The sequence below is a fragment of the Exophiala oligosperma genome (assembly GCF_000835515.1).
Source record: "Exophiala oligosperma strain CBS 72588 unplaced genomic scaffold supercont1.1, whole genome shotgun sequence".
In the NCBI taxonomy this organism is placed as follows: domain Eukaryota; kingdom Fungi; phylum Ascomycota; class Eurotiomycetes; order Chaetothyriales; family Herpotrichiellaceae; genus Exophiala; species Exophiala oligosperma.
In genome coordinates, this window is record NW_015622818.1 from 2,802,917 (window position 1) to 2,813,662 (window position 10,746).

At 52.1% G+C, this 10,746-nt stretch overlaps 3 protein-coding genes across 3 annotated transcripts; all 3 read right to left on the bottom strand.

Moving 5' to 3' along the window:
* Positions 1-5,206: 5,206 nt before the first annotated feature.
* On the bottom strand, positions 5,207-6,778 carry PV06_00974 (uncharacterized protein). Its single transcript, XM_016401543.1, has one exon. It carries the CDS (start codon positions 6,667-6,669, stop codon positions 5,590-5,592), a length of 1,080 nt encoding a protein of 359 aa, XP_016268596.1. The 5' UTR covers positions 6,670-6,778; the 3' UTR covers positions 5,207-5,589.
* Positions 6,779-6,851: 73 nt separating this feature from the next.
* Positions 6,852-8,336, bottom strand: PV06_00975 (uncharacterized protein). Its single transcript, XM_016401544.1, has 4 exons — positions 7,679-8,336; positions 7,611-7,617; positions 7,370-7,504; positions 6,852-7,268 (listed from the first exon to the last, which is right to left on the bottom strand). The coding sequence occupies exons 1-4, from the start codon at positions 8,249-8,251 to the stop codon at positions 7,228-7,230; spliced, it is 756 nt and encodes a 251-aa protein (XP_016268597.1). The 5' UTR covers positions 8,252-8,336; the 3' UTR covers positions 6,852-7,227.
* A 703-nt stretch (positions 8,337-9,039) lies between these two features.
* Positions 9,040-10,592, bottom strand: PV06_00976 (uncharacterized protein). Its single transcript, XM_016401545.1, has one exon. The coding sequence runs from the start codon at positions 10,467-10,469 to the stop codon at positions 9,279-9,281; it is 1,191 nt and encodes a 396-aa protein (XP_016268598.1). The 5' UTR covers positions 10,470-10,592; the 3' UTR covers positions 9,040-9,278.
* Between the last annotated feature and the right edge of the window lie 154 nt (positions 10,593-10,746).

Genomic DNA, 10,746 nt, shown 5'->3' on the forward strand with positions numbered 1-10,746 from the left:
TGTGCCATGATCAATGAAGGTGAATGGGTAATGGAGGTAGGTATTGGAGGGGTTGAGCATCCAGCATCTGATGTCCCGAGGAGAGTGAAGTTATTATATCTCGCTGGACCCCGTAGGCATTCGTGGGGCCCCAGTTAACGAATTCCCTTCCCGCGTTTTGCTGTCTAGTGTCAGTCAATCACGATGGCGCGAAATTTCCATCAGATGGTCTCATTGCCGACTCCCGCCATACTGGGCCGGGAGTCGGCCAGATCGTACCTCTAGAGGAATGCTTCAGAAGGCATCCTGGACCGTTGCAAAGGCTGGCCAACCATTCCGTCCTTTCAGGTTCTGTAACTACCTTCCTTTGCGCCTATTCACCGGCGTACGTGGAATCGCACTGGCCAAAAGGGGGTCGTGAAGATCGGGAGTCGGTCGTGCTCGCCAAGTTCGCATCCCTGAGCAAGAGAACAAGCGAGCAAGCTGTGGAACAGGTTGACAGAACCATGAACTCATCAAAGACCCCATATCTGCTTCCCACATTCATAGTGTACGCCTGGCAAACGCAGACGGCAATCATGTCGGATACGTCCTTTTGGCCAAATATGACCAGAATGATACCCATGCTGCACACCGGAACCAATGTTGAAGGCGACTAAAGCCTACGATTGAGGAACGACAGAAATCCAGAGCGAGGATTCGTAGAGAGGTTGAGTCTCGTGCATCTTTTCTCTCTACTCCCCCACTGTTCAGTTCATACAGATGACTTAGACCCTTACCAGCAATTGGCTCGTGTTAGAAATGCTTCGTAGCCGGCACTCCTAGGGGCATCGAGTTCTGGTCATTAGAACTACATATTCGGAACGCGTCAGGGGGCTTGACCAGAGAAACCAGGGAGACTGAGGAGACCCCCGAGAGCAAGAAGCCGTCGTTCAAATAGAATTATCCTCCCTAATGGCAACGACGGCATGACCAGCAGAACAGGTGATACATGTTCAGGTCTGCCGTCTATTCGAAGCGAGAATGCCGTGCATTGTCAGGTTTAAACAAGAACCAGGTAAAAATAATGCATGAGGGAGAAGAGTTGCTCTGTCACTTAGTAAGGGCAAGTCTCCTACGATGTGCTTTCCGGGAGTAACCTCCAAGATCCCCTCTTTGCTGGGGGAGGAGGCTCTCGTTTACCGGTCCTCTGGTACTACAGATACCAACCTGCATCTATTCCCCCAGGTACTGTATCCTCGGGAAAGAAGTTTTTGATTCTATACATTCATTGAAGGTGAAATCCGTCCAAGTCCAAGATATCTCAAAAGCTTCTAAATAGCTCTCGACTCACCATGCCTTTCCTTTTTGGCCGACCTTAGCCAGCTCACTCTGGAACATCTCGTAGGCATCGAACATGCCAGTTTCCTGATAGTATGTCTCGTAATGTGCAATCATCTCCGCGAGTTTTTTGGGCTCCTTCTCCGCCAGATCATGCACCTCTCCCAAGTCCTCGCTTACGTGGTACAACTCCCACTTACCGGGACCCCGTGGTGGCGGAAGGAACAGAGCTTTCCACTCCCCTACTCGGACCGCTGCAATTCCAAGCTGTTCCCATCCGACAATGTCATTCTCGCCACTGTATATTGATACCGAGTCTGATTTGCTGGCCGACAACAACGGCAGCCAACTCTTCCCTCGGAGGGGAGCGACTTCGCGGCCACGGAAAGTGGGAGCCGGATGCTGAACCCCGGCAAGATCTAAAAATGTCGGTAAGAGGTCCATGACCGTGGTGAAGGTATTGTCGATAGTTCCAGCCCGTTGCTGTGGAATTCCACTGGGGTATCTCACAATACACGGACACCGAATACCTCCTTCTGTGGTGAAAGATTTTGCCGCTCGAGCTGGTGCAGTTGAAGCACCGGCCCATTGAGGTCCATACCAGACAAAAGAGTTATGATTGCCCATATTTTCGAAAGAATTATCATAATACTTCTCGATAACATCTTTCAACGTTGCGCCCGCAAGAATTGGAATGGCTTCCAGTATATTTCCCTCGGCTCCATTGTCAGACATGAAAGCAATAAGAGTGTTGTCAAGTTCGTCGGTCGACCTCAAATAGTCGATAACACGTCCAACGTTGACATCGATGAGGTCTACCATGGCGGCAAATATCTCCATGGCGCGGGAAGACTTGGCTTGTTCCTCCTTTGTGAATTCATCCCATGGCTTTGACCCTAGCGTGTGAAGTGGTGCAGGTTCGACGTCGTTGGGCACAATCGCCTTCTCTATCATGGATTTGAGTCGACGGTTGCGCAAGCCCATGGGACCGTCATCGTACCAGCCCTTGTATTTCTTGACTATTTCAGGAGGAGCCTGTAGGGGCCAGTGTGGAGCAGTGAACGCGAGGTAGCCAAAGAAGGGTTTTTCCTTTTCCTCATCCGTCCGTTCGCGCATGTATTTAAGGAAATAATCAGTGAAAGTATTAGAAGAGTAAAAATCCTTTGGCAGATCGGTCTCGCCGTCAATGAACTGGTCATTCTCCATCCAGAGACCTTTGTTACCTTTCAACAATGCGCGAGGCTTCTCGGTGGTGTCGTAAAGTTGAGGCTCGTGGTTGAAATGGTTACCTGCGCCTGGAAGCGTCGAAAGGACCTTGGTGAAGCCCCGGGAGCAGGGCGCGGTCTCTTTCGTCAAGCCAAGGTGCCACTTCCCCGACATGACGGTGTGATAGCCGTTGTCCTGAAGGATCTCGGGCATGGCTGCAACCCGGTAGTTGAGGTAGCCTTCGTAGCCAGGCTTGTCGGCAAAGATGTGAGGGAACCTCTTCATCCGTTCTGCCATGGCTCCAAGGCCGGCAATGTGAGCGTCTGTGCCGGAGAGAAGCATGGCCCTGGTCGGCGAGCATGATGCGGCCGTGTGGAAATCCGTCAGGCGCAAGCCCTCCATGGCTATCTTCATCAGGTTGGGCGTGTCTATCTCCCCCCCAAAGGGTGAGGTGTCGCTGAATCCCAAGTCATCGGCCACGATGACCAAAAAATTCGGTCTCTTTTGGGGTGCCATGTTGTGCGGCTGAAAATGATATCAGCACTGGTTTCTGGAATGTGCTTGGTATATGCTTAGCTACTGAGCCCTGCACCAACGGTACAGAATTTTAGGGTCTTGGTCGATACGCCATCCTCAGGTATATAAGCCGTCAGGTTATGATGCATCTGGAACTCGGGGACGGGAGTCGGCACGGGTGTCGCTCAACGCTGTCGGATGAGACCCCTTTTTTCCGGGGGTTGATCATTCGCAAGATCATGATGTGGGGGTGAAAGAATTGACCTGGAGCAACCTTTGCCCTGGTTCTGGCACTTTGATGAGTACCGGCTCACGGCTCACCATACGGAGATGGGGCAAGAGTGAGCGCCTTTTGCTTCTCTTGTTGTGCTTGAAGCTTTTCCGCAGACACTACAAAAAACCCCAGCACTCGGCTTCAGAGTCACACCTTACAAGCCTTTCACCTTGTCGTCCGCGTCCTATTTCTGTGGCCTCGTCGAGACTTTGTTTTATGCACAGTCATCGCAGAGTCGAGCAGTTGCATAGTGTGGAAGAACCTGTCGCCTGTTGACCACTCTTCCAAGATGGCCTTATCATACCCCAGCAAACCGCTACCCCTGGCGATACAGTCCAAGAACGGAGGCGACAAACCAAACTATGTCATCTTCATGCCAGATCAATTGAGATATGACTCTTTACACTGCACCGGGGAGGAAGGCAACATCATTCGGACACCCAACATCGACGCCTTCGCAGCCAGAGGGACTCTCTTCGCCAATTGTTTTGTGCAGGCGTCCGTATGTTCTCAATCACGGTGCAGCATGTTCACCGGTGCGTATCCGCATACCAGCGGTCATCGAAGTATGACCAACCTCATCAAACCGTGGGAGCCCAACGTCTTTCGCAGCCTCAAAGAGAATGGCTACCACGTCGCGTGCCTCGCTCCCCGAGGTGACACATTCGCTCCCTCGGTGACCGAGTTGAGCGTGGACGAGTATGGCTTTTTGGAAACGCCCGAATTCTCTCCCCGGTTCGCTGGAGGTAAGACTGCAAAGTCCGAGGCAGATGAGAGTATCTGGGGTCGACTCTTTTACAAGGGACTACGGAACGCCCACGAAGCGCTCGACTATGACGACGCTTGTGTCAAGTCGGCCCTGAAGTGGCTAGAATGTCCTCCGTCCGACAAACCGTGGTGCCTCTTCATGCCTCTGATATTCCCCCACTGTCCGTTCCAAGTGGAGGAGCCGTACTTCTCCATGTACGACCGTTCCAAGGTGGACCCGATCGCCCCCACAGAGGAAAAGACGGGCTATGAGCCTCTGTACATGCAAAAGATTCGTGCGCGGTACGGGACGTCAAGGGCGACGCCTGAAATCTGGGCCGAAATCAAAGCCACGTACTACGGGATGATCACCCGGCTGGACGACCAATTCGGCAAGCTAATCAGCAAGATCGATCGGCTAGGGTTATGGAAGGACACGGTGACCATGTTCTTCACGGACCACGGCGAGTACCTGGGCGACTACGGACTGATCGAGAAGTGGCCGTCCGGCTTGTCAGACACTCTCACACACGAGCCTCTGATTGTGGCCGGTGGAGGTCTGCCTGAAGGAAAGGTGTCGAACGTCATGGCCGAAATGGTCGACCTGGTGCCGACGGTGCTAGAAATGTCTGGGATAGGAGAACATTTCCCACACAGTGGTAAGAGTCTGGTTCCGGTGTTGACGCAAGGCGCCACCCAGCACAAGAGGTACGCGTTCACGGAGGGAGGATTCCTGATGAGCGAGGAACCTTTGCTCGAACAAGGTCCGTATCCTTACGACCTCAAGGGCGCTCTACAGCATGAGGACACCCGTATCGTCGGCAAGGCCGTCAGCATGCGGAACCACGAATGGACGTACATATACCGTCTGTACGAGCCGGCGGAACTTTACCACCGGACCAAGGACCCCAAGGAGATGCACAACGTGGCGGCCGAGCCCGAGTTCGCCCCAGTTGTGCAGATGATGCAAAGCGAGATGTTCAGGTGGATGGTTGGGGAATCGGACTTTTTGCCATGGAACCCGGACCCTCGTGTGCCGCCGTCGGTCGACCTCAAATCGCCCAAGGACCAGTGGGCTGAACGCGCGGCCAAGGCAGGAGGACATGCTTGAAAGCAGGTTTTGTCTGCGAACGTTTATGAGACCAAGGTCGGGTCCTCGCAAGTTGTCATTCTATTTGAAAAGAGTACCTGAACCATAGATGAGAACTCTTGACTAGGTAGTGATGCATCATTGCGTATACAAAAGAGCCCTTCCGAGATACGCTTTCGAAACCAAATCCGAATTGAATGTTCATGTGTCTATTTTACAGTGTAATATGATGGGGCGCAAATCCCAGATTCGCTGTCCCTTGTTATGTTACAGAACCCAAATATGTTACAAGTGTGCCTGTAGTGTGACCATCTTGTCAAGTTGAATCCACAGACGCAACCCTGTCTCTAACAATGTGATAGAAAGAGTGCCATCGCGCATCGAGTTTCTATTTTCCTTTTGATTTTGACAGAAGTGGTGGCCTGGGGAACAATGCGAGATCTCTCTCAACCTATTTTTAGATCTCTCCGATAAAACGACTTAGGTTTGGTAATACAAAGGGTTCGCCTCTGGGGAACGAGGAATCCCGTAGGTGGAGATAGGTATTCAAGAGAAAGGCCGAGTTCGTGTCGATGAACAACAAGAGACGGGCGAGAAAGCCGTCGAGACCCAAGCTGGCCAGGCCGCCGCCGCGTGCTTTCAACATCTCCTCCACGCCGCCCATGTGGCAGTGGTAGGAGTGTTCGTCTCCCCAGATGGCCTCGTAGCTGGCCATCTTGGCCGTGGCGGCGATGAGTTCGTCTCGCACCACCGCCGTGCCCGTTCCACCCTCGGACGACGACGCGGCGACGTGGGCGCCGATGCCGGCCAGGGCCCGCTGCTTGAGGAGTAGGATGGTCGGGGCGAACGCGACGTCTTCCCGTTGAGCCGCGTAGTGGGAAGCCGAAAACAACACGATCACCTGGAACAACAGGGGCGAGTGGATCACCATGGGGAACCACCGAGTCTTCAAAAGTGCCGTGTTACCGTCCCCGTCGACCTCGGGGATCGCCACCGCCAGGTGTTGGAGGTAATGTTGGAGGACGACGGGGACAAAAGGTTCGTGGTAAACCGGTGACTTTGACGCCGGAATCAGCGCCGCCGTTCCCGACAAAAAGGAAGAACTGGAAGGAGGAGTAGGATGAGGATGGCATCGGCGACGCGCTGCAGAACGACCCTTTTGTCGTCGAGCTCGAAAGTGTTGTGAAGATTCTGGTGTGGTGGTCGACTCTGTTGTCTCTAGTTCTGGCTCCGTCTCAACCTCTTCGACGGTTGTCTGTGTCGTGGTGACCTGAAAGGTCCAGTTGAGGGTGTGACGGTATCGTTTGCGTCTCTTTGCGGCCGCCTTGTGCGAAGAAGAAGGAGAGGACGATGACGACGACGTGTGTTTCTTGCTGTCATTGTTGCGGTCGTTGTTCTCCAGATTCCCGTCATCTCCGCCTCCTGAAGAACCTCCACCGGCTTTGGCGGCGTGAGACCTGACTTGTCGCCTTACGTGGGACGGTGGGAATCCATTGACCAGTGGAATGTTGACAAACTCCAAAATGGGACGAGTCATACTGTACTCGTAACGAACATGACTGGCATTGACCAAAAAAAAGATCACGGACGGTGACAGTAACAGTGATGGATGTGGTTTCTAGCTACAGTAGCACAGACGATCTTTTCTGTTGTTTCGTTTCACGGATGAAGTCATCTCTAGATCCGAAGATTCGCGAAAAGTGGCTTGAAGCCTTTGGTTACGTAAGTATCTCCCGGTCAAGACTTTTTTGTCTTGGCCCCTCGTCAGCAATATTTACCAGAGAATCTCGAATCGAGTTGATTTAAAAACAATTTTCCTTTCACATAAGGAGGAAAATCACAGAGTACATGGTATGTAAAACATGGATCGCATTCCCTCACAGAAAAATATCAACTAGAATGGTTCGAGGTCAGGCAAAATCACCAAGTGTTTCTCAAGGAGAATTGCCGCATATGCATCCAAAACCCCAACGAATATCGTCCATGCTAGAGTCGATGCCCCCGAACAACAGGGTTGAATCTAAAGGCTGGCTGAGAAATCCTGACAGGTTCATCGTCTCGTTGAGCACCTTTTCCTGCATGAATGATCAACCTCTTAACGGCTCGTGTATCCTCCGTTGGCAAAGAGGGTTTGGCCTATCATCGGAGTAATTCTAGGTTAGCAATTGATTTTCAATTTGCGCTACAAGATTCGAACACATATGGGAAAGATCAGGTTCGAGGGCGTTCAAACATACCATTGATCCATGCACCTTCTGTGCAAAGGAATTTGTAGATGGGCGCAATATCGGTCACAAGAGTCAATCGTCCATCGATGGCATTGGACTTGTGGAATGCCACTGCTTCGGGAGTTTCCTGGCCATAGAAGAAGGCTAGATATGGTGGTCAGAGGAAATGCCTTGGGAGTAGAAGTGGAAACGAATGGGAAATATGTCAAGGGTCTGGACAAAGGCGGGGGTTGGCTCAGGAATGGCTTACGAGTATCCTGTGTCGGTTGTTAGTTTTATATCGACCGAATTGACGGGAGCGGAAAGGAGAACACTAACCATGGGTCCAGGGGCCACAGCGTTGACGCTGATGCTCTTGGGCATCAACTCTTTACTCAAACCTTTGGTGAAATACTCAACCGGAGCTTTCGATCCCTGATAGCTCGAGTACAGCGGTGTGTAGGCGGCCAGCAGACTGGTGACCGTGTTGATGATCTTGCCACCTTGACTGACGCGTTTGGCGGCTTCTTGGGTGATGAAGAAGGCGGATTTGGAGTTGACGGCGAACATTTCGTCGTATTCCTTCTCCGAGATCTCGGCCAGAGGCTTCTTCAGCACTTTCCCGACGGTGTTGATGACGATGTCGACCTTGCCGCCAAAGTCCTTTTGTACGGCGTCGAAGAGCGCCGTGACGTTCGAGACTTTGGTGAGGTCGCCCTGATACGTCTTCACCTTGATGTTGCTGTGTTTGGACGACATCTGGTCCGCAAAGGATTCGGTTGCATCCTTGGACGATGCCGAGTTGTAGTGCAAGGCCAGATGGGCTCCTTCGGCGGCGAAGAGGCTCGCAATCGCGGCACCCAAGTTTTTCCCACCGCCCGTGATGAGGGTGACTTTACCGGAGAGAGACATTTTAGGATTTGAACGGAATTATGGCGAAAGATTAGTGGCGTGAATACCCGAGTTGAGGACCCGTACTGTAGGGAGAACTGTGTAAAGGGCTTGTCAAAGAATCTCGGGGACACTCTCCCCCAGTGACGGTGGACCGTCCATTTTTATATACGTTTGATCAGTCTCAGCAGCTCTCAATCGAGCCACACCGAAGAGATCTGCTCTTCTCTCATCGTTGTATCCGACGTCGTATTCAACTCCGTGCGTACAGCTGTGACGACGGGCCAGTGACGCTGGATGGCACCCAAGAAGCAACACTTCTTTTGGAGGGTCTAACCGAATGCGTATAATGCAGGTGGTCACTAGTCTGGTGCACCGACCGAGGGGGATCAACGAGGGTGGGCCCAACCCTGTTCTTCCCCACCAAACACCGTTCCTGGTTCCTTTTGCTGATAATACCAAGAGAAAGAATTCCCAGACTCCGAAAAGTCTGAGAAGCCAAAGGTAGGTTGAGCGTTGTAGGAGCTGTGGGAGGGAAACAGGAAACTCCTATCTCCGAGTACACCTGGAATTTGTCTTCTCACGTACGAGGCAACTCCGAAATTCGAGGATCTTCGAGGACCTGGAAATGCTGTGGCCACCTTCTGGTGACGTTCTATAGGTTGCAAGATGTACAAAGCATTGAGCACCAGGATAGTTCTGTATCGGGCCTTTTTTGACTGGTGGTATTTGTAGGCCTACTAGAAACTCCTGGAACAACGCGATGTCGGCGCTTCACGATATTTCACAACCAAGGAAGAGTTCAAAATAGCTTCTGCGCATCGGGCAAGAGCGTGATGCAATTCATTGTGCTTCATACACATACTGCAGGCCAGAGGTTTGTAAGCAGACCCTTTGGTAAAACTGTAGTTCTTTAATGCACGACAGATGCCTGCCGACCTGATACCTGCCATCTTCTAGTTTGTGGACCCTGGGTGGCCGCGCATCCATGGTCCAACTGGACTGAGAAGAAATTTCCCATGATTGTGTGATAGCCTGCCATGGGTATTCACATTTCGACCAGAACTCTGACCTCACTATCCATCCAGTCAACCACACCAGCATTTATCAAGGCAACCATCCACTCTCCATCGTTGAGAACTGTTACAAGGCCATCAGCCAGCCAGACTTGAACAACCGGGCGGCGATCTTTGCGTGTAACCCTGTTACCAGTAGCAGCCCTATATCTCCGGCTGACCTGGTCCATCAGTGTTGCTAAACTGGGTGCAGTCTCTGGTGTTAACTCAAAACGCGGAATCACTCGTCTACGAGCACCACCGGTGTTTGAGACCACGTTGACGTAGATGACGATCGTTTGCTTGAACGCTGTTCTCGGCTGAGAAGGACTCGTCGCTACAATTGCATCGTCGTTTGGGACTATCGATGACGGTTCGGCCACCTCCCAGGAGAGTGTTTCAGACCCAGTCACAGGCCTCGAAGTATCCTCCGAGGCAATAGGCGCTATGTTAGCCGGCTCCGGGGTTTGAGTGTCAGGCATTGCCACATCGATTTGAGAAATCGTACGCTCATTCTGTTCGCGGATTAACCGTGCTGTGGTCTGATACTGGGCTGGTCTTTGTCTCCTGTGTCTGGTAGCATACGTGTAAATGCGCTGCCGTTCGTTTGTGACCAATTTTCGTATCAAAGGCAGCATGTTCTTGATGATGGTCTCGCCATGCTCGGGCCAGATCAATGTCCGCGGCCGCTCAGCGTCTCCAGGTCCGAAGAATTTGTCGCCATTTCCATGTTCAGACAGGAAACTTTCCGCACATTTCCATAACCTCAGCCTTATATCTGCTGCTGTCCCAGAGGAAGACTTATGCCTAATTACTTCCATGCGCTCAGGATGGTCCTCGTCGAACAGGAATATCTTGGCAGCAACCTGCAGGCGTCGGAAATCTTCAGGTGCAAGATCCAAGGATTCGAAGACATTGGCCGACGAAGATTTGTGACTCCTGCTCTTGGAGGGTGGTTCACGAAAGAGGACCGAACCGGAATATCGACGGTTGAGGCTGTTGGGCTCGGCCGCAGGATCAGGAGCATCGCCTAGGGCCTCCGGAGGCAACATAGACTCATAGTGATTGTAGCTTTCATCATACTTAACATACACAACTCTTTCCGCGTGTTCATCCGCTGCAGCAGGTGCGGCTTGAACCAGTCCAGCAAGGTGAGCATCGTTCGGATAGGTCGAGTCCGTCATGGTGTTGGCCTTGGACCTCCAGTCCAGGCTACCAGGCCATGGGCCCGATCCAGAAGCAGTATTAGGTGCAAACACTTGTCCAGCGCGAGGCTGGAGATGTGTCGTGAGCCCAACTCCAAATGTTTGATGGGTTTGACGAGTCGTAGAAGATGGCGGTGAATTGTCCAAATTCGCCCAGACCGCGCTAAGAGAGAGCCAGCTTGAGCTAGTCCTAGTATGGTTAGAGGTCAGCCGATTGAAACAACCTCCGAAAGTCGATGACAACAGCAACAGTATC